Source organism: Myodes glareolus, chromosome 18 (genome assembly GCF_982192425.1).
Source record: "Myodes glareolus chromosome 18, mMyoGla1.1, whole genome shotgun sequence".
Lineage (NCBI taxonomy): Eukaryota > Metazoa > Chordata > Mammalia > Rodentia > Cricetidae > Myodes > Myodes glareolus.
Window position 1 is genome coordinate 14,799,235 of NC_142043.1, and position 23,996 is coordinate 14,823,230.

At 46.8% G+C, this 23,996-nt stretch overlaps 1 protein-coding gene across 4 annotated transcripts in view; it reads right to left on the reverse strand.

The window, feature by feature from the left end:
- The window catches only part of Adgrf5 (adhesion G protein-coupled receptor F5), a 97,572-nt gene that overhangs the window by 41,539 nt on the left and 32,037 nt on the right, over window positions 1-23,996 (reverse strand). For all 4 annotated transcript variants that reach the window (XM_048442725.3, XM_048442724.3, XM_085679390.2 and 1 more), the window contains 2 exons: window positions 12,165-12,290; window positions 5,619-5,673 (listed from right to left, as the gene is read on the reverse strand). In XM_048442725.3, coding sequence (XP_048298682.2) covers window positions 5,619-5,673; window positions 12,165-12,266 — 157 coding nt within the window. In that variant the 5' untranslated portion in view covers window positions 12,267-12,290. Of the gene's footprint in view, window positions 1-5,618; window positions 5,674-12,164; window positions 12,291-23,996 lie in introns of those variants that run through there.

The window sequence follows — 23,996 nt, forward strand, 5'->3', positions numbered from 1 at the left end:
GACTATCAGCCTTGCAGACGTTATGTGTCTGTTCCTCGATTTACTGATTTTCCTGCAGCTTTGCCCTTCACTGGGTACCTGCTTCCCAGCACTGTGATAGGAGCCAGCAAGATCTCCTGAGTAAATTGGGAGCATGGGGACCGTGGGAGAGGGTTGAAGGGGAAAGGGGAGAGGAAGGGAGGGGAGCAGAGAAAAATGTAGAGTTCAATAAAAATCAATAAAATAAAAAAAAGAAGAAGCAAAGTCCTGTCCTCCATGCCCTCCTCAGCAGATCAGTTTGTATCTTAATGTCAGACTGTTCTGCATGAGGTAGAAGAAGGAGGCAGAGGTAATAGGATGATGATGATGGTGGTGGTGATGATGATAGTGGTGGTGGTGATGATGATGGTGGTGGTGGTGATGAAGAAGATGATGATGAAGGACAGCTAGAAAAGACCTATTCTCAAAGCTCCACGCATGGAGTAGAGACTTGACTGAGCAGAAAGAGGCACGAGAAAGTCATCAGAAGAACATTGCTCTGGGAAGAGCAAACGGCCACGGCTGCTCTGAGTGAGCTGCAGCCCTGTGGGCTTCCTAGACGAACATAAGACTCCCACTCAGGCCATTCCTTTCTCCACGGATCTGAGGATGGCATGCAGGCTCCAGGAGCCTGGGCAAATAAGACAACTCACCTAGCAGCCCAGGCATCAGTATGATATCCTCTTGTTTCCCTCAGGCAGATGGAATGCCTTGGGTTAGGAATGTCAAACTCAAGGGTCTGGAGATGACTCAGGGCTTAGGAGCATTCGCTGCCCCTGCCAAGGACCTGGGTTTGGATCCCGGCACCCACATGATGGCTCACACCCATGTGTAACTACGGTTCCAGGCATCTCATGCTCTCCTGTGACCTCTGCAGGCTCCAGTAGACATGTGAGGTGCACATGCATGAAGGAAAAACACTTAGGATCGTAAAAATAAAACAAATAAATCTAAAACAATTTTAAACAGAACAAAAAAAGGCCAAACTCTGCCTTTCTGTCCCCTCATGAACCCGAAGACCTAGGAGCCTGGGAAAGGGACATTCTTTGTCATGCCCTTGGCTACAGGGTACTTGGAGGGGCCAGACCACAGCCCCCATCCTTCCGTGTGTGTATCTTTGATGACCCTCACCCTCCTCTGTCATCTGAACCAGCTGCCTCCTGACAGCTCCCTATATTTTCTTTGTCTCCATATCCTTCACCCTTTGTGTTGTTTGTCTGCATTTTTCTGGCTCACACTGCCCTGAGTGGAAGGTAACACATTCCAGGTGTCACTGGTGTCAGACGATGCCCATCCGCTGGCCCGGGAGACACTAACTAACCAGGATTTCCCCTCTCCTTTCCCACAAGTCACTGCCAGCCTCGAAGCACTTATCTGAAAGAGACATTTCTGGAAAGTTGGCCACCAACTGCCACAAGCAGTGCTGGGTCTTAATCGCATCTGTTTAAGCAAACAATACTATTTTTGCCTAGCAACTGATGGGAACTAAGGCTTCTCAGCAACAGCACTTAAGTAGATGCATGAATGAATCTCCTGCCTGCAAAAGGACACCTGCCAGCCTCATCCAGGAGAAGGCAGCTTGTGTGGTGGGGCAGTGGTTCTTCACTGCTGATGATTTCACACACACACACACACACACACACACACGCACGCACGCACACGCGCACACACACATACACACACTCACACACACATGCACGCACGCACGCACACATACACACACGCACGCATGCACGCACACACACGCATGCATGCACACACACGCGCGCACACACACATAATGATGTGTATCAGTAGTAAAAATAAAATTCACCTTTATTTGACCATATCTAACACTTTAAATGGTCAAAAAAAAATCAGAACTTTAAAAAGAAAACAAAAACAAGAAAACCAAAGTCAGAACACAATTGATAGTCAATGCTGAGTCAAACACTGAACCGAGCCCTACATCAGCCCCCACATCAGGCAGAGAGAACCCAGCCCTTCTTCTCACCCCATCACCAAGCTATTTACAGATCACACAGCACATTATCCCAGAGTGCAGCTCTGAGCCCCAGGCTCTGTGAAACAGACTTAGAAGTGCACACTATGTTCTGATCCCAGGTCACAAAGGGCCCATGCAACCAACCTGTCACGGCTATACAAAGTCAGGAGACCTGCCCACTCCAGTAAGGGCTTCACTCGGGATGGAAGGCTTGAGGATGCTACCATGCCCAGGAGCTCCACACACGCAGGTTCCTCTCTCCCTGCCCTTCCAGTTCCCACCAGTCAGCTGACTGCTTTATCTAGGTAGCTCAGCAAAGACCACCTGGATCATTATCCTTTTCGGCAGTTTTCCTCCGTCATTTCTTGATGCCAGCTGTCCTGGACCCTACTTCCTGATGTGATAGTGACACAATCTTGTGTGTTTTCTCCCATCCTTGCCCCTCTTTCTCTCTTAAACCACACTTTGCTCTCTCAAGGAGCTCCAACCATATTCTTGCCTTTGTTCTTGGGGTTTGTGCAGACTCCTCAACAATTGCATGGAAAGCGTTTTCCTGAAATGCCAGCTAGTGTGTCATGGCATCACACTCATGCCTTCGGGCCATCCTCTGGGACTGGTGCCAACTGAGCGTCCTTTCTGTGCTGGGGGTACATCATGTCCCTTCAAATAGAGGATTCTGTGTGCATGTGTGTTTATGTATGTATGTGTGTGTGTGTGAGTATGTTCATACATGTATGTATGTGTAAGAGTGTATATGTGAGCATGTTTATGTGTATGTTCATGCATGTATGAGTATGTATATGGGCATGTTCATGCATGTATGTGTGTACATATAGAAGCCAGAGGTCAGCCTTGGATTTCTTGGGATTCTGTCCACTTTGTTTTTGGAGAAAGTGTCTCTTTCAGGGACCTGGGATTTACCCAGATAGGCTGGCAGGCTGGTGAATCCCATGGATTCTCCCGTGCTGGGATTACAAGTGGGCCCCAGTCAACCTGGCTTTCTATATGGATGCTGGGGATCCAACTCAGGTCACATGCTTGTGTGGCAAAACTTTACCAACTGAGCTGTCTCGTTAGCTCCACGTCTTACAAGTTCTTCAATCATCTTGAAGCCCTGAAATATAATAACTCTGATCCATGTATAAAGTATATGATGGATACATGCATGTGATGTATGATATGTAGGCATACGTGTACATACACACAAATACACATTTCAGGAGGACAATGAGCCTGGGCATCTGACTTGTCACATATGTAGACATTTGTAATGTCCTGAGAATAAATATAAACATTGATTCATCCATTAATGATGGATATTGAGGAGTGAGGCATGAATGTGAAATATATATGGTATATATATTATATATATGGTATATAAATGATATATGTGGTGTATATATATTATATATGGTATATATATATATATGGTGTGTGTGTGTGTATGAAAGATGATATTTATGCAAAGTGTTAAAGATGTGGTCCAGTGATGCAGATGAAAACTTCATGGCCAAGTTTATTCCCTCTAGAACCTTCATACCTTCTGCTATCATGGCCTCAGCAAGGGAGGCACACATGTAGCAGAGCAGGTTTTCCGTCCTGACAATCCAACGCCCACCCGAACTCCTCCCTTGAAGAGCACAGCAGGCCAGGCTCAGGCAGCCCGGGGTACGGCTGTTTGTAAAGCTTCCCCCGCCTGCTTCTTTCACTTAGCTGGAGACTCCCATTCTCATCGCAACTTACAGTTCTACCGTCGAGGCCCCAGCACCTGAACTTTCTATGATTATTTCTTACTTTGGTGGTTCTGTAAAAGTACCAGGGCAAATCTATCATCTGCGGAGGATGGGTTGATTCTTTCACACTCCCATTGATGCTAGGGGCCCGAGAACACAGGGCACCATGGATAATAAACGGAAAACATGTGTTCATGGTGACTTATCATTGTCACGATTGTTTTGAGTGAAAACATGACTGGAAAAATTTTGGAATGTTCAAATCCCTAGATGTGCGAGTATTTCCTGCCCCGGAACTACCTCCTTATGTGGCTCACAGGAGTGATAGACAGCCAGGCTCAGGAGAGCCGGGAGACCAGCTGCTCTTGGGGGACCTTGGTAGAAACCCAGAGCTGGGACTCCTCCACACCTGGCTCCATTGTGAACCATGAAAGTCTTCTATAGTACAAATGGACACATCTCTGACTCAGTGCCTGTCCCAGGGGAGTCCACAGGGTTGAGGGGATGAGGGAGGCATTGTGCTTGTTTACAAACACAGCAGCGACAGGCTGGCTTCAGGGGAGGAAGCAGAGGGGACATCAGAGTCCATTGGGAGAATGAAGTGAAGGATAAACTGGAAGGGAAAGGAAGGAGAGAGCGAGAGGGAGAGATGGACGAGAGGAAAGGGAAAGACAGACAAAGGGAGGGAAGGGGGCAGGTGGGTTTAAAACAAGGTGAGGATGGAGCTGTGGAGGGAGGTGGCACTGGGGGGCAACTGGAGGCTGAGAAGGTGGGGATGGGAAGAAAGGGTGGCAAGGCATCTCTGTGGCCACTTAACATGGTTTGATAAAGTTGAAAATGGCGTTCCTCACAGTTACTTTTAGCAAACGAAAAGGACTGTTCCCATGAGCTCCTGGGAGACTGAATCATGAAGAACACAAGGTTTTAAAAAAGCTGCCCCATAGTCTAATTTGGAGACCCGGAATCCCAGCCACTTAGAAGGTTGAGGCAGGAGGATCCCAAGTTCAAGACCAGCATGGGCAATTTAGCAAGAATCTCTTTATAAACAACAAACAAATACACACAAACGTTGGTGTGGAGGTTTGAATAAAAATGGCCCCCAAAGGCCTACAGAGAATGGCACCATTAAGAGGTGTGGCTTTGTGGGAGCAAGTCTGTCACTGGGGGTGGGCTTTGAGTTGTCAGACGCTTAAGCCAGGCCCCGTGTCTCTTTCTGCATGCTGCCTGCGGATCTGGACATAGAATGTTCAGATATTCTCAAGCATCTGGTCTGCCTGTGGGACACCATGCTTCTCGCCATGATGACAATGGAGTAAACCTCTAAAATGTAAGACAGCCCCAGTTAAACCTTTTCCTTTATAAGAGTTGCCATGGTCATGGTGTCTCTTCACAGCGATAGAACTCTGACTAAAACAGTTGGAGAAATTACTCCATTGGTGAAGTACTTCCCTTAGCGTAAGCATTAGGACCTGAGTTCCATCCCCGGGACCCACGTTTACAAACCTGGACATGGTGCTATCACACACTGCTGTCCTAATGCTCTAGAGGGAAAATCAGGTAGATCTCTGGGACTCTGGCTGGCCATCCAGCCTAGCCTGCTGGAGGCGGGGAGGGGGAGTGCTTCCCGACCAGTAAGAAATGCTGTCTCAGCAAACAAGGTGGTTGGCTCCTGATGGCTGGCACCTCTAACCTACACATACACACGCATGCATACATGCATTAAACAAACAAACAAACACATAACAAAAGGGATGGAGATAGCATGTTTGCCTGGTGACATCAGGCCCATACCCTGTATGAGAGACTGGGAGGATCAATTGTAGAGCTACAGCAAATGCCATTTGGTTGGTTTATTAAGGACTCCATGCAAGAAGTGCACAAACCTGCTCGTTTCTGCCTCGCTGGCTCTTCCCCGGCTAGGTCATGTTCGTGGAGAATCTGGAAGAACAATTGGAAAGATGTTAGTGGATACTGGGGAACTCTCTCCCCTTGGCTTCCCACTCACAGGCCTCTCACCATCACACCTGAGCACAGGTGAAGATCTGGGGAAGGCACACAGGAGGGTGTTTGTATACACCAGACCCTAGATCCAGCATCAGAAGAACTCACCGCTTCTGAGCCTGTTGGCACCTCTGGTCTACGAGCCCTGTCTGGAAACAGACACCAGACTCCTCTGATCTGTGCTCTCTACCTGAGACATGAGCCCTGAATTGGGCCAGTGGTCTGTAACATGAGTCCACCTCCCTACCTTTTCCCAGCATTCCTCTTGGATGGCTGCAGTATTTCTACTGCTGTTCAGGCTGCTTAACCACTGCCTACTTAGACATGACAGTTCCCTCCGAGGCCCCGTCCTTCTAGACTCCAGATGGCTTCTGTGGTCAGACCGTGTGCATATGTGCCTAGGCCTCTTTCTAGCTCTGCTGCTGTAAGGAAGCTACTGATACTCAGTGGGCCTCACTTTCCTTTTCTGTGAAATGGGAATAAGGACAGTGTTAATATCATAGGACCGTTACAAGGCTTAAGAGAACTCCAAAATGGTATGAGGTGAGTTCTAAGCAAACCTGAGTTATTATGATGTACAGTGGTTAAACGCAAAGACTTGGACAGGGACCGCTCTTGGTTTTCCTCCATCAGTTAAGGCCTATGGCCATGATGTAGGAGGTCTGAGCCCACTATGGGTGGGACCATTCCTGGGCAGTCAGTCTGTGCTATATAAGAAAGGCAGCAGAGGGAACAAGGCAGGAAGCGGTGTCCCTCCTGGCTTCAGTTTCGACTTGAAGTTTCTGCCTTGGCTTTTCTGGATGGTGGACTGTACGCTGAAAGATGAAATAAACCAGTTCCTCTCCAAGTGGCGTTTGGAAACACACCAGCACAGAGGACAGAAGAGCTTGCTGCGCAAGTGTGCAAACATCCAAGCATTCAAGTGTGCAAACATGAGGACCTGAGTTCAATCGCCAGAACCCCAGTAATAAGTTGGGCATGACCTCACACACTTCCAACCCCAGTAGAGAGGGGAGCAGAGAGAGGAGGAGAGCTGGGATCTGCTGGCTTCCAGCCTAGCTTTTCATCGAGAAGTTCAGCGAGAGCTCCTCTCTCAGGGGAGTAAGACAGAGAGTGACTGAGCAGGGCACCAAGCATCCTCCTCTGAACTCCACACACACAGTCCCATGCACACACTCATGCACATGCCCCTCCCCCCAAACAAGCACTCCACTGATGCTAAGCTCCAGTCTGAGTTCCACCATCAGATAGCGATGTGGCCTTCAAACAAGTTATTGAACCTCTATGGCTCTCTTGTATCAAGACCATGGGGATAAATGTAGGTCATTGCAAAGATCAAATGGTTGCTATGCATATAGAAGAGAAAGCTTCGGTAGCACGTAAGCACTGTCTAGAATCAGATGCCACACTGCTTTGGGATACTTCTCGCCTGTCTGTACAGTACTACCTTGGTTCTTCTCAAGTCCACGCTTTCCACCACCCATCCATGGTGAATAGTCCGTTTTGTGGATGGGATCAGTTCCCACTCAGTAGCGAGTAACCTAGCTTTCCCCTTGCCTTGACCTAACATGGCTTTTTTCTTTCCCATTGCTTCCTGTCTTCAGGGAGACTCCTGGGATACCACACAAAGCAAGCTCCCCCTTAGGCTCAGGGAAGAACCTTCATTTCTTTGATGTTTTCCCAGATGGTCCCTACACATAGGGAGGCATCCTTTCCCATGAACACCACACACCTTTGAACACCATACAATGTTAAGCATGTCCGCATCGACTGGGTGACCTGCTGTGACTGTCTAGTTGGCTTGCTGTTGCTCAACTCTAACAAAATTCCTAAGATGCATCGCACACTCCACAGCAGGACAATCAAGGGTGCTGTGACTATCCACATCTCAGCAATAACAAAACATTTGTACAAGAGACCAAATACGTTGCCGAAGGTCACTGTGTTTCGGGACCTAGGATTTGAACTTAGCTAGCCTGATTCCAAAGTCTGCCCTCAATCAGGTAGGTTTAGGAGACACACTGGGAGACACACAGGGCTCCTCTCAGGGAGCCAGTCTTCCCTTGCCATCTCTCCTGGCCCTAATGTCTCTTCCTCCTCTTCCTCCCCTTCTCCTTTTCTTTCTTTCTATTTATTTATTTTTAGTTTTCTCCGGACAGTGGTTCTCTGTGTACCCTAGCTGTGCTGAAACTCACTCTGTAGACCACGATGGCCTCTAACTTAGAGATCTACCTGCCTCGTCTCTGAGCACTGGGATTAAAGGTGTGTGCGCCACCTCACCCTGCTCCCTTTCTCCTTCTAGAGAAACAGTTTACATGGCCGGTCTCTCTCCACTTTCTAAGCTATAATTCTGGGAAATTATCCGCTGCTTTGTGTGTTTCCCACCTTGAAGTCCATAAGAAACACTGGCTGGGAACGTTACAATGTATAGGAATTGAGGCTGTGAAGGGAATGTGCACCTGAAAGCTCACAAATGTTCTTGAAGAAACAGACGTGATGGATGGTGACTGGAATTTCAAAAGCCCAACTGCTGCTTCCTCTGCAGTGAGGTTGTTGCAGAGGAATGTAAGTGCGCAGGAACTGAAGTCACAGGGGCGATGTATAGGGTGGTTCCCGACAGTTTCCCCTGCTGCCGGCTTGGCCCTGTGCCCAGGCAGAAGAAAGGGTCTACCCTGGTTTCCATCCTCCGTGGGGGCTGGGGCGAGGCTAGATACCTATCTGAGTCCTGAGGCGTGTTTGTAGGACTCAGACCAACAAGAGGAGGCAGTCTCAAAGGGCCACCTTTGGGTAGCTCCCCTGGGTCAAGCCTTCACACTTCATGCTTCCTGGTGGAGCTCCCAAATCGCTGCTGCCTGAGGTGTGTTAAAACATCAAGGTACTTGTTACTTCTAATGCAGAGGAGGATCTCAAGCCTTTGTAGTCTGACTGGGCATAACCCTTGGTCTAGGGCCTTGGTGACCAGTTCCTCCCATGTGTGAAGGTGCCTCTAAGGAATCACAACTCTCTTTAACTCTTCACAGTAACCATCTGGACTTTTCTGAACACATCTTTGTAAGGTACAGTTCCCACATTTTTTCCCCACTCACTCTGATGTATAGCACTGCATAGAACTGGGCTGTTAGGTGCTAGGACCTTGATTTGAACAGGCAAAGGCTAGGATCACATCATGAGCTGACTCCCACTGCCCTCTCCTAGTATTAGGACAGAAAAGCCATCCTAGTAGATGGAAAAGCCATCTACTCTTTCTAAGTCCCCATTCCTACATTCGAAACAATAACCTGTGCAGAGGTCTATGAAGTGCCTGATATGGCCTGTGGCCATGGTATGCATTCCTGTGTCCTGCTGCCATGGGCTCCCTGGGACCGTCCTTGCCACCCTGAGTCCTCAGAAGGTTCTAGTTCGTTAACTGGGAGACTGTAGCAACTGAGTTTTCTACTCAATTTTGCTGTCTGGCTAGGATAGCTAAGGAGGGAAAATTGGTCCAGAGGATCCCACAGCTCGGGTTGTTGTCAGGTTAGACAACACAGCTCCCCCTTGGGTCTGTCTCCATTCTCTCTGCAGAGCCCCGCAGACCAGGCTCTGAGCCACAAGTGCATCCACTGGGGATTTCCTGATGGCAGAGCTTCAGCTGGAAGAGACCAGGCCACCAATTCCAGGAAGAGCCCCACCTTTCATACAAGATGACTTTCTAAATAATTCTTGAGGAAGCGGGGTGGCCTGGAGAAGGTAATCAGTCAGGAATGAGAGGTGGTACCGTGTGTATGTGCGTGTGTTTGAGTATGCGTGTGCAATGTGTGTGTGTGTGTGTGTGTGTGTGTGTGTGTACATGTGGATGCCAGAGGTTAACTTTGGATGCCTTCCACAGTTACTCTATACCTTCATTTTTGATATAGGATTTCTCTGTTTTACCTGAGACTCACCACTTCCGCTAGGCCAGCTGGAGGTGAGTGACAGGGATCCTCCTGTCCACCCTTCCCCAGGGTGCAATGACCAGCATGCACTGCTACAAGCTCTGGCTTTTCCACACGGATACTGGGGACCAAACCTGGGTTCTCATTCCTGCCCAGCTTGAAAAATGGGGATGAAAAAAATCTAAAGAAGGCAAACAGGATGTTCACGAAAGTCCAGGTACCCCACTTCTCAGTCCCTATCACCAGAGCGGGCCACTCATTCCTTTCGCTAACCTAGAATGCCAGTCTTACCTTTGCTTCCAAGTTGAGTAACTTGGCCCTACCTTGCCAAAATTCCTCAAAGAAGGTTAGCAACACCCATCGACTCTAAGGACCAATTCAGAAGCCCTTGGGCTCTGAACTAGCAAAGGCGCATATGTCTCAGCCTTACAAGCCAGAGAAGGGGATACTGTTTATTCTCATTTTATACAGAGGGTGTGGGGTCAAAGATACAAGGAAAATTAATGAACTCTCTAAAGCTTATGTGGGTCGTAGCTAACTTCAGTCCGCATGCTGTGCCAGGGTCAGACATGCACAGCTTGTCACTGTGAGTGTGATCATTGGGGTCACTTATGAAAGAGAGTTTAGGCTAACCTTAATGTGGGAATCACCTCAAGTTCTTGCTTGAGACTACATCTTCTGAGTAACCAGTGCTGTACAGGCACAAATGTTCCCTCCTTAATCTAATGAACGGCTGTGTCATCTCCTGCCTTGGTTACACCCCACAAAAGCTGGCTCAACTTCCACCTTGGTTGCACCCCACAAAGGCTGGCTTACCTCCCTCTTTGGTTGCACCCCACAAAACCTGGGTCACATCCCACCTCGGTTGTACCCCACAAAGGTTGGCTCATCTCCCACCTCAATTGCACCTCACAAAGGCTCGATCATCTCCTACCTAGGTTGCACCCCACAAACTGGGGTTTGGGGGAAGAAACATATGTGTATCCCTCAAGTCTTAAGAAAGAGAATGATGAAAAAGACAAAGAAAACCTAGACCAAAACAGAGACCCTAAAATGAGGAAAGGAAGCAAACACACAAAAATCATTGAGATGATGGCTCTTCACTGTCAACTTTCTGGACCAAGGATCACCCTAGGAGACTAAGGCACACCTCCGGGTACCTCCACAGAGGCGTTTCCAGAGAGGTTTGCCTGAGAACAGACCCACTCTGGTGTGACTGGCATCAGCTCTATGCTAGGGGGCAGTGGGAATGGGCAGGAAGGGGAAGAAAAGCAGCCAGACACCACCATTCTCTTTCCTCGGTGTCACGGCTGCCGTGGTGCGCGTTCTGTGGTCTGCTGCGCCATTCCACCACCAACTAAAGCCTCTAGAGCTGCGAGCCATCACAAAAGCCTTCGTCTTCAACTTGTCTAAGTCAGGTAATTGTTACAGCCTCAAGAAAGTTATCAAGAAAGCCAATAAATACCGTGATAAAACAAGTAATATAATTTATTGTTATAAAACAATAAATACCGTGATGAAACCCAGATGGAAGACTCAAACACTCTGTGAATAAATTATACTCCCTCTATCAAATCCCAATCTCCTCAGATTAAGTTCAACACAAGAAAAAAATCTCAAAGAGAACTTTTTACTTAGCTGTGAATTATTAAAACTTCAAAGATCAAGACACCCAGACTAAAACAGAATATTCTCATGCCTTTTATAAAGGTAAACTAATTTAACTCTCATAACAATCATAGGAAATTGGTAATACTATTAGCATGATTCTGTACATGAAGAGAAGAAGCTGTGGAATTGCGTGTCTCACCTCCCTGTCAGCAACGGGCCTTGCCTCTAGCGTAAGAAGTGGGATAAAGAATCCCACGTGGAACAATCTACCCATACCTCCCTTTACTTAGATGAATGCCTCCCCACCTTCCAAAGACAAACGACCTGCATCCTTCCTGGGGAAGAGTCTTAGCACTACCCGTGGTCCTTTGGCCACACTCACCGTGTGCTGTGACACACACAGAGATTGAAGGCTTTAGAGCTGGGCTGCAGTCTGATGCTCAGGTAAAGTCCTCAGCTTTCCAAACCTGCTTCATCACTGCCAGCCTTAATGTGATGCCTCAGCCTAACATCTCCAGGCTCTCTGAGATGGCAACATGACATCGTCACCTACAGAGTTTACCACCAAGAACCACGCAATCGAGTTGCACGGTTTTTAAATTGGACTGTTTTAAGCAAATTCACAATTTCGGATTGATCTGTAATTATAGCTTTCCTTGGCTGCACAAGCCCACTGTGGGGAGTGGAGACAGCTGGGCTGAGCAGTCTCCTGACACTAGCATCGACTCCAGACTGCAGAAAGTTGCAGCCCAGTAAACAAACCAAGGACTAGCTACATTCCTGTACAGAATGCCTCAAACTCCGCTCCTACAATGCTTTTTAAAAGAACTGGTTTCTGATTTCCACCTTCCCAGAAAATCAAAGGACGGCCATGGGAAAAATTACTGCAGATGTGGATTAACTCACCACGGGCCGAGCAACGGGCTGAACGCTCACGCTCAATGTCGCTTCTGAAGAACACGTCGCAATAAGCACGAAGCAGAACGCAACTGTCCTTGGCAATTTCATTTCTTCAGATTCGAGTTGTTTGGCCTGAAATGGAAATATGAGTCTTTAGAGACATGGCGACTGATTTATGAAACAAGGAAAGAATTGCCAACCCCGGTCTTGAAAGCCACATCACACAGGGTCTTTTCAATAGAGGGGAAGGGAAGGGCAGAGAGGATCAAACTGAGACACAAGCATTGTCTCAGTGGGGATATAAACATGTCAGGGAGGCTGAGGAGGGGAGGGTGTTTGGGGGTCTTAATGCAAGCTAAGTAAAACAAAGGAAGCAGGTTTGGGGGTTCAGTTCCTGCATACTTGAAGAAGGGTGGGATGAATGAAAGGGGGGAGAAAATGAGGCTGAAGAAAGAAAACAAGAAAAAGAGATGGGCAGTTTAGTAAGAGATACTATTAGGCCTGGGAGAGGATGCTCTTGTGTTGCTACACAAACACAAGAGTGGGATTTTGCACCCCCAGCACATAGGGAAAGCAGGCGAGGCAGCCCCGTCTATAAACCCAGCACTGCTGTGGACAGATGTGAAATGAAATGAACAGTCCCCAGAAGCTCCTAGCCAGCTAGCCTGGTGTACGCAGCAGCAAACGTTAAAGAGACCCTGCCTCGAGCAAGGGAAGGCAGAACTTCCAGTCTCCACGCATGTGCACACCCCGCATACATAGATATGTACAGAGAGATGGGGAATCCCTTTATTGTAAGCCACCACACAGACCACACCATTCAGAGAACTCGCCCCATGTTTGCTACATTCGCTGCACTTAGATATTCTCATGTCTACCCTAGTCTATCTTAACCTTTTTTGTTGTTGTTGTTTTAATTCTGTAAGCAACCCATTCAGTTGACCCTTTGACCATATTAATTGACTAAAACTTGTTAGTATTTAGTTCTAAAAATACCAGTTTTACTTTATAGCACTATATCATGGTACAAAACATATATCCTATGAGACAAACTAATTTTTAAACTCTCTTTATATAATACTGGTTATGTATACAGGAGCCTTCCTATAACCAAATTAATCATTGTTGTATTTGAAAATCAGAATAATACACTCAAGCCAAGTACATTCAGGAGCCAAGAAAAATGACTTGGTATAGATCGCTTCTTTTCTGTCTTTGTGTGAGTGCACATTGTGTGCACAGGTTGGCTCGCCTATGCATGCACGTGAGGAGGCCAGAGGTCAACGTCGGGAATTTTCCTCTGGAGTGCTCCACCCTGTTTTGAGGCAGGTCTTTCACTAAACCTACAGCTCATCGGCTGACTCAACTGGCTGGCTGTCAAGGCTGAGGACCTGCCTGTCTACCTCTGCAGTGCTGAGATTACGGATGCTCAAGACTGTACTGGGCTTCAATGTGGCTGTTTGGGATTGAACAATATGGTACTACAGCAGGTACATTATCGACTGAGCCACCTGCCTGGCCCTCTCACATGATGTGTGCCCGTAAAAAGAGTCACAGATCGAGATGGGAGATTTGGACTAGGGTCTGGGATTAGGGGCATTATTGTGACCTGTATCCTTGACTAAATCTTCTATGTGTTTTGATTCCAATACTTCACCTGTAAAGTAGGGCTCATCATACTTCCTCCCTTGATTCTCTCAGAATTTCCTGAGACGCAACTGAGATTTAAAGCCAGGAAGAGCTCCTGAGAAAAGAATTTGGAAATACCTAAGCACAGCGAATATGACAAATGGTTATCACCCCCTGGTGATCAGTGAAGGGCAGAGGTCAGCCATGAGGGACCTGCAGAGAGCACCAGAGGCTCGGGATCAGGATGCCACACTGATGAGGGCCAAGAAGCACCTGTCAGGAAGAACTGTATGTCAATCGCCAAGAGTCAACTGCCTTTCCGCCTTCCCGCCGAGAAAGGGAAAGGCACGGCTCGGTGAAATGTTTCAGTTTGCACAGCTGACAATCAATGCATTTTTAAAATTCTTCAGCTCAGTGACTTTAGGGCAATGCGTCGCAATTTCAGTTATGGGGGTAGACGCCACAGGCCAGATGCATCTGCTGCAGGAAACCGGAGTGACACATTATTTGGTCTTTATGTGCGTGTTTGATGTAGGCATAGGCTGATGAAGGCTGCTGATAGCAGCTATGGCTAAGAGGAATAAGCCCATCCTATATCTCCAAAGGATACTCCCTCAGAAGGCAAGTCAGTCTTCTTAGGTCCCAACAGAGTACACTGTATACTGGTCGGCGCCACAGTGAGGCAATTAGCCAAGGGTGTGAGAAATAAGAGACGAGAAAGAGAGCCTAGGGAGGAACTCAGACTCAGGGGACACCAGAGCAAACCTCAGGTCGGTACTTTCTAAATGCTCCAGTGAACCTTTCTGTTCATTTGGGTCATGAACAGAGTCATGATGAATTGTGAAGTCCCCAAACTGTCACCATGGATGCACTGACAGAGGTCAGTGGCCAATATAGTCCCATCTCTCCGCCTCTAGTCTCCTTTGAGACTATTCTTAATAAAGTAGACATTCTTCTGTCTGTTGGGACATTTGGGGAAAAACACACAATACATTGTTTAACTCATTTGTGTGTGTGTGTGTGTGTGTGTGTGTGTGTGTGAAGAGATACAGACCCCTATCCTGGGAATATTCTCTGGAATGAGGGACAATTGCCAGCTACACTGCAAAGATGTTTGGAAGAAAGGAGGAAATCACGACTCAGAAGGGGAAGCAATATTCTAAATAACCGGCAACTAGTGTGGCAGGGGCTTGGTCAAAGGGAGCACAGCGCCAGCTGCTGAGGCTCCTGCTTCGTCAGGGAAGAAGTGTGAAGCTGAAATTCCTCCCTGCCTTGGCCCTGATCTTAACACATCTGTCCTGCAGCTCACGTACGAGCTCACCTGTGCGGAAACCAGAAGGAGCTTTGCAACTTAGTTAATGAGAAAAATATCCACGCTGTCTAGTTGAGGTCTGGAGCTGCCTCCCGCATTCAAGGCCATGCGTGGTCACAGGGGCCTTAAGTTGGCATGCCCCTAGAAAGACATATCGCTTCTCACATTCCTGGAGCAAAGTCCAAATACTAAAAGACCCAGAGAAAAGAAGAAAACCATCTGCTATCCGATCCTTCTCTTTAGGAATTAAAGTATTGGACAGTCTCCTGTAAGGTACCTGCAGTGTGAGCTGACCAATCATGAGAACAACAACCGGGAAATGTGGTCCAGTCCCCAGGATTAACCCCACCGTGCTGAGAAACTTCCTGGTCAACTCAGACACAGTCTTCCTGTCTATGAAGTTTTAAGAGGCAGAAAAAGGAAAGTGCAGGCTGATGACACATTCCAGGAATAAGTCAGGGCTATTCTCAGCAACGCTTGGACCACGTCATGTCTGAGTCCTCGACTGTCAATAGTGATGGGCTCTTCCAGAGTGACTGTGCACCAGAAAAGGCACAGCGAAAATCCAGCCTGTTCGCCCAAACCTGCGGGACACACCCCCTGCATTGAAGACTGACTCTTCTTCTAGAATCACAGCAGCAGTCCAGGCTAACTCTGATTCTATTAGAAGTGAGGAAGTGGCAAGGGAGAAGACAACAGAAAGAGGTCTCTTGCAGAGTTCAACTCCTGATCAGAAATGGTCCCATCTAGGTTGTCTGATGATTTTGTGGACTATTCCAAGGATGTCAGGATGTTCCGAACAGGGCCATTGTGGGATGCTTTTTTGAAATGATTGGCTTGGTAAACTCCATACTGCCCTGTCTTCCCACGTTCTCTCGTCTGCCCCTCACCAAGTACACTCAGCCATCTTGGTTTTTCAGATGAGGATGCTGAAGCTAGGGCTGACTTTATCTCACAGGTAGCTAGGTGTGGAGATAGTCAGAACCTTAGCAGTTACTTAAAATGCCAGATAATCATATTTTTCTACAGCCTGGTGACCACATTTATAGGAATCTGGATAATTGAAGCTGGGACAGTCCCCAGTCACGAGGGTAGCTTACCACAGCCCAGCCTCTGGTAGGCTCTCTGTAAGGGTGATGCTCTCTGGGCACAGAGTACAAGCCTTGCAGTACTCAGGAAACAGAGGGAGGAAGATCATGAGTTTAAAGGTAGCCTCGGCTACACAGTGAGATGTCATCTTTAAAGCTAAGAAGATTGTCTCCTTTAACCCTCTCCACGGTCCTCAACTCTGTGGAACTACTGAACTATTTCTACTTACTGTCCAGATAATGAAATTGGAGCTTTGTTCAGGGCTCAGAGCCATGCTGCTAGTACCAGATAATGGAGAAACAGATTACCTAGAGACCTAGACTTCCAGAGAAAGGGCATTTAAGCCGAGAGAGTTTCTTGGTGAAATAGAAACAATAATAAATGGAGAATTGTCTTAAAATTAACCAGGAAACTGAAACATGAATTCTAGCCGCACATTGCCAGCAGTTATCCCTGGGATACGGTGCAGGCCACTTTATCTTCCGAGCCAGAGTTTTCTTATGAACTAAGGCAAGGATTTGACAGAACTCAATGACGGCAAGTTCAGTGTCAGCAGTTGGCCTTGGAGTGTCTCGGTGACTGTTTGAAACATTTACAACTCCTTACATGCTTTGCATCTCAGATGCAATCTTGCAGATTAACTTCTAAAACCATCTCCCTCTGACATGAGTCCTGGCCAAGGCCTCCCTGCCTAACTGGTGTACCGTAGCAACAGTACCATAGCAACAGTACCACAGCAACAGTCGCTTTGTCTTTGGCCATCTCTTTAGAAAGATGGGTCTTTCTGGAGCACCTTTCTCCCTAGTCCTTCCCTGCTTCCCTTATTCTTAATGATTTTCAAACTAAAAGCACTTTCACTGGTACCCAAGGTCCCCCACGACCTGGCTTTTATTTTTAATAATGTGTTTAATAAGCTTTCCTTTCCTGATGTTGGCTGACACAGAGGTATTTAAAGTAGTGTAAAAAGTTTTTCCAGAGTTCATACGAAAGCAAAAAGTCAAACAAAAAGCATTCTTGAGGGTGGAGGGTAACAATTATCAGCAAACTATTTTTAGGTATTTTACAAACTCAGATAATCCTGCCGTTTACTTGGCTCATTAATCTTCATCTCAGAGGCCCAGTAGTCACTGTGCATTCAAAGTTTACTCACCCGTCATATTCAGGAAAAGGCTGCCCTCTAACGCTAGTTCCTTGAAGCTGCTATAAGTAGCCCTCGCCCCCAAACACCTACACACACCCTCGCAGGCCCTGGGCCTCCCTGTCCCATGAGTCCCTCTCCCATCTGTTCATGTGTCCATTTATTAGGTCTTGACAAGTGCCAGGTGTTCTGCTGGGCCTGAGGCAGTGGCAGTCACAAAGACAGTCCTCTCTCCATAGAGCTTGGCGGCTAACGAAGCAGACAGACATCATTAAAGAATCAATTCCCCAAGTCCCTGGAGGATGAACAGTTCTTGAGCAGTTGCTATGTACCCAAAGCTGAGAACCAGCTATATTGAATCGCTTCATCTTTATAACAGTCCCACTGAAGTGTTTCAGGCATGCTTTCTAATTAACAGCACGATCTAAAATTCACCGAGTCACGTGGTGCTTAAACAACTTTGAGTAAGAATTTAAATGTAAAGAAGCCTAAATCCAGTGTGGATCATTTTATCAGTGTGCTGAACTTTCTGAAAAATAACAACAATGACAAAAAACAAACAAATAAAAAAACTGTAAGAGGGAGCTGAGCCAGTCTTGGGTTTGTGAAAGGTATCCCAGGCATAGTGTTCAAATAATCTAAACGGGAAGCACACATTTCAACTATCTTTAGGGGGAGGGAATTAGAAAAGGCCCTGAGGTAGGTGAAATCACGGTCCACTTAAGGAGCTATAAATGGGTCAGAGTACCTGAACAACAAGACAGCGGCAGACAGGGATTCTGTGAGGTGAACAGAAGCCAGGGTAGGCAGACCTGACAACTTTGACCACATGATTAGCTAAGATTTAATAAAGAGTCATGTGGGAGAGGAGGCTAGAACCAAATCCAACAGAATTCTGGACAGTTGAGGTCCAGGCCGAGAGGATGATTGCATGCAGATATTTAGGAATGAGACTTGAGCAACAGGAAGGGAAAGAGGCCAGCCATGTCAACATACGCGTGTAATTCCAGTGCTTTTGAAGCTGAGGCACGAGGATCTTGTGCTCAAAGCCAGCCTGAGCTACACGTATGACTGTTTCCAAAAACAAACATAGAAAACTAAAGCAAAGAACAAAGGCTAGCAGAGAATGTTGTAAGCCAGGAAGGTTTGACATTAACAAGGAGGGGCTGGGCAGTGGTGGCGCACGCCTTTAATCCCAGCACTCAGGAGGCAGAGGCAGGCAGATCTCTGGGAGTTTGAGGCCAGCCTGGTCTACAAGAGCTAGTTCCAGCACAGCTAGGACTGTTAAACAGGGAAACCATGTCTTGGAAAAATAAAAAAGAAGGATGTGGTCACAATATCCATGTTGGGAGGTGCATGAAGAAGGGCTGAGGGTATTCACTGGACCTTCAGACAAGATGCTTTCTTCACAAGTGTCTCATTGGGGCAGCGAGGTGGCAATCACCTTGGGAAAAGTTGTAGACTGTGTAGGACGTAAGGAATTGGAGATGGCAGGCACAGGGCTCCAGAATTTGCTTACAATGGTCTCAAGGGAGTGATGGTCCTTCAGTTTGCACCACCTACTTGGATAATGCTGCATCCACAGGTTTTTTGTTTGTTTGTTTGTTTGTTTTTATAAATGGAACAAATTATATTTCACACTAGGGTGATTTCAAGGGAAGTCCTGCCTCTGACTCAACTTGGTCGGACTCACTAAGGAGATATGCCGTTGTACCCTTTAGAAGTAGTTGAGTAGCTATCTCTTTATATCCCTTACCTCCTTATCCGAGGGTAGAGACTAGGTTCTTTCTGAAAACATATCCTTACCAAAACCAAGACTTAGACTACAAACAGTATGTTCACTTATGACCGTACTAAAGGAGAATAATGCGAAGCAAAGCTCCTTGCCTAGACGATGAGCAGTGGGTGATGGCACCTCGTTTCAGGAGCAGCTTCACGCACTGAAATTGTTTCTTTGTTTACTGGGGATGTAGCTCAATGTCAGAGCAGTTGCCTACCCGACAAAGACTTGAGTTTGGACCCCAGAGTTGTGAGAAAGCAAACAAAGAGAAAACAACTCTGGGGCTGGGGGGACGGCTCGATGGGCAAAGTGTTTGCGGTGCAAGTGTCCAAACAGAATTGCGATCCCTAACACCTATGTAAGAAAACTCAGCATGATGTGTGTGCCTATAATCCCAGCTCTGGAGAGGTAGAGCCAGCAGCTTCGCTGGGGCACACTGGTGGTTAGCCAGTCTAGCCAGTCAATTAGAGAGTTGCACGGTCAGTGAGTCAAAAACAATCCAAAAGGTAGGGAGCTATGGAAACAGACGACCAGTGTTGACCTCTGGCCTCTATATACAGGAGAATGTGCACCTGCACATATGTGTGAAAATACATGCACACACATACACACACACACACACACACACACACATACACACAAAGAGGAAACAAAAATAAATAAATAAATAAATAAATAAGATAAGAAGTCTTCATTCATCTGCATGATGGTTAAGAATCTGGTTAGGATGCGGTGCTGTCCGTATATAATCTTCCTCCAGAACTACAGAAGCGCAGACTCAAAATCTTAAGTGTAGCTTTAAGAGGCTCCCAACAGATCTGTATTTACCACTGCAGAGTCGATAAGACTTATCTTTGTTGACCTTATTTAATTCAATGACTCATCCCTGGCACATGCAGGATTATAAAGTCAATATTTATTCAACACAAACACAAAACACAATGCCAATTAAAGGATTCTATTGAAGAGCATTTTTTTTTCCTATTTAATTTTCCTTTGCCTTGAAATAAGCTTCTGCGGCAGCATTGTGTCCCGGGAGCTCGGAGACTATCTGATTACAGAGCAGCGCTTGTTTGTCCACAATGGGACGGAGTTTTCCAAAACACACTACACATGTGTTGATGCTTGATAACCCTTCAGCTTTCTTGCCTCCTTGTAAGTCACTGGGGGATTTTAACCTTTCAGCAGAGATTGTCATCTTTAAGAAAACATGAAGTTCCTAGCTGGAGTCTTATCTATTCTATCTCATAGCTTCTGTGTTTCACAGAAAGGTTTCCCTGCATCAGGGAGAACAATGTCAAGACATTCCAACTGCAGACAGGGGTAGCCTTGTGGCTGGCCACAGGACCAGATTGAGAAGTAGGTTTCAGTTTCCCCTCCTGTGGGTTTTCCTGCTTGCAGGTGAGGAGGTAAAGAACACTAATGATGTGTGGGCACCTGCAGCCTGGGGTCTGTGCTGGGCCAGACCTTAACTATTTCATTGCTGGATCGTGGAAGACTCAGATCTATAGCCATTGGTCATGTAATTTAATATACTTTAACATGTTGGGCTGGGGAGCTGGCCTAGTTAAAAAGTGTTTGCTGTGCAAATAAGAGCACCTAAGTTCAATCCCACAGCATCACATAACAAAGCCAGGCTCAGCAGTAAACATCTGGAAGACCCTGTGGAACTGGAAGGATCCCTGCAGCTTGCTGGCCAGCCAGTCTAGCTAAAGTGGTGACTTACAGGCTTAGTGAGAGAATTCCGTCTCAAAAGATAAGGTGGGGGGTGATTGAGGAAGACACCGAGAGGTAGAGATCTACCCTCAACACACATGCTTTCATACATGTATAGACACACTTCAGGAAGGCATGAATACACACACACACACACACACACACACACACACAATACTCCAGCATGTACATAGTTACAAAGCTATCTTAACCTTCTGAAGTTGCTCCTTCCAGCCCTGGCCACATCACCTTCCTGCAATGTGGTGTGGCTATTCTTGGTCATCAACTTAATTCTCCTCAATTTTTATTTCTTCCATGAGGAGAATTTTGCTTTGTTTTGTTTTTGTTTCTGTTTTTGGAGACAGGGTTTCTCTGTAGCTTTGAAGCCTGTCCTGGAACTAGCTCTTGTAGACCAGGCTGGCCTAGAACTCACAGACATCCACCTGCCTCTGCTCTGCCTCCTGAGTACTGGGATTAAAGGCATGCACCACCACCGCCCGGCCCATGAGGAGAATTTTAGCAATAGAACTATGCCACACAAAATGGGAAAAGAAAACCATAATTATTTCATTTTTCTCTCCAGATGTAACTATAAGACTTTGATGCTCCAAGATGTCTTCACTGGGACCATGTGACTTTAGTGTTTATTATAAGAAGTATCTTACAGAAAAGAACTGACGCTGTGCCTCACCAGAACTCCCTCTGGCTTCTCACCTTGTCGCCTCCTCTGTAACCTTCCTTCTCCTTTCCCTGTTCCCCTGCTTCTCTGCTTTTCTCATCCACCGTAACCACCATAGCTAGAGTCTCGATAGATTCCTCTCCTTCCATGTCGGCATTTCTTCCTTGACATCTTTGCTCTTAGGGAGCTTGTCAAGTTCCACAGCTTGAACAGTGGTCTTAGGTGACAATACTCCAAGCTTTATTTCTGCCCCGGTCTATTTGCTAAGTGCTAAGCACATAATTCCAGCCATACTATTTCCATCTGGGTTTAAAAGGGCTAGCGAGAATCAAACCCACTGTCTTCTGTGTGACCATTGTCCTTCCTAACCATCTCTTCCTGGCCTTGCTTCCTGCCGATTTGCTCTCCAGACATGCAGGCCCACAGACCTACTGTTATTCTTGGGCACAAGAAGCAGATAAAGCTAGGGAGTGACAGCCCACCAGTAACCAGGTAACTGGGACACCTTGGATGTTACCCAATCACATCTGGATGGTGACTGTGCTCTCCTGAATGCCCCTCCCCCTTTCCCTGACCTCACAGCTGACACAGCAGCAACTGCTAAGTTTTCTCTGGCTGACCCCTCCTCTAGCTCACCACTGTGTCTAAGGCAAGCACGTCAGGCATTTTCAGATGGCCCGAGGATGGATGCCTAGGCAACCCTTGACAAACAAATCACCACAACCTAACACCAAACCAGCTCAGCCGAAGTCATCTCCATGATATTTAGATACAGACAGATCTCACATGCTTTTACTGTAACTTCCTTTACAAAAGACACCACAAACATTAACAGTAGATGTGTCTCAGGTGGATTGCCACCTCTGTGTGTCTCCTCATACTTGACTACTGCCAAGATTTTTTCTTCCTTTTTGAGCTTTGAGCACTGTTTTGCACCCCCCCCCCTTTTTTTAACTCGATCACAATGACTGCTATCTTTTATCGAGCATGTCTACAGACTAAGTTTAAGGCTTTAGCCACACATATCAGGCTCACTTACTCTGAATAATCCTATCTTATGAAAACCACCATTATCCCCCCTCATATACGGGGAAACCAAAGCCTTGCTGAATTATACAATATACCCAGGTCACATAGCAAGTAGTGGTGTTTATAGCCAAACCCCGCGCCCTTAAACTTGGTAGCATGCCGCCTCTCATCTTTTCTTCGGGTTTGCATCCTTCCTTGAAATACACACCCATGTTTCTCTCCCTGGCTGCTTTTCTGGCCCAGCCTTGTGGATCTCTTGGCACTGCTGTTGTGGTTTTTGGAGTGTGGCATAATAATTAGGTACGTGAACTCTGAAGTCAGACTGCCTGAAATATAATTATGACTCTATCACCCTCTAGTTTTTTTCTTTAAGCAATTTACTTAACCTTTGTATATTTGCTCTTCTACAAAATCAGGACTATAATAATGCAGGCCTGTTGGCACAACTGAAAAAGAGCAATGTTTACAAGACACTGGGCACGGTGCTTGGAGCACAGTAAGCACTCAATAAACGTATGTCCCTCCAATTCTCACGACAGGACAAGAGCGCCTGCATTTTTAACTCCGTGAAACCCAGCAAGCCGCTCGGCAACATCTGATTCCAGTACACTGTGGTTTTTAAAGTCTTGATTTGCATGATTATCTTTTAGGAAGTAAGCAAGATTTCAGTTCTTTAGAGGGTGATGGCCAGAGCCAAACAACGTGAACTGAAACGCAGAACCGGCAAATCCCTTGTGCATTTACCGTGTGCCCACGGCCAGTTCACGCACTTAACTGAGCATATCCTGTTTACTGGGACATCTAATCAGACTCCGTAAGATCTGCAAGTAGCAGGAGTTAATGCATCTGTGTCAAGCCAGTGGGGTCATTCCAGTTTAAACGGGAAAGACAATGCCGCTGTGGGTGGAGACAGGAATGTCCTCTCCATCCTTGCCTGCCAGGATTCTAACTCATAACACTCACAGCCAGGCACAGCCCAGCTTTTCAGGACCACAACCAGGTAATGGTCTGTGTCTTACTTTGACCCCTCCACCCTTCACAGCCAGGATTACCACTCTCAGCCTGGAGAGCATAAAAGAACCCCTGAGGAGATTGAAAGCAAACAACACACCGCAGAGGCCCCTTTCAACTGTGATAGGGAAGTGTCTGGCCCTTGCTCTGGTGTTGGGAAGCTCCTGGGCCAACCACAGGTATACTAGTCTGCAAATATCCAAATGACACAATGACTTGATACACTTTCAGGAACCCCAGCAAAGCACGCTGCAGATCGACCCTGCTCAAGACAATTGCGTCAATTCTTTCTTATCTTTTATCTTCACATTCCTGGTGAAGAAGAGGGCTGAAGAGCTGAAAAGAGATCTGAATTCTCATCTCTGAGCCCTGCAAGAGAGTTGCTGTGTAAAGGTGGGCAAATCAGTTAGCTTCACTTTTGTATTCCATGAGAGCTCTGAAGGGGGGACCGTGAA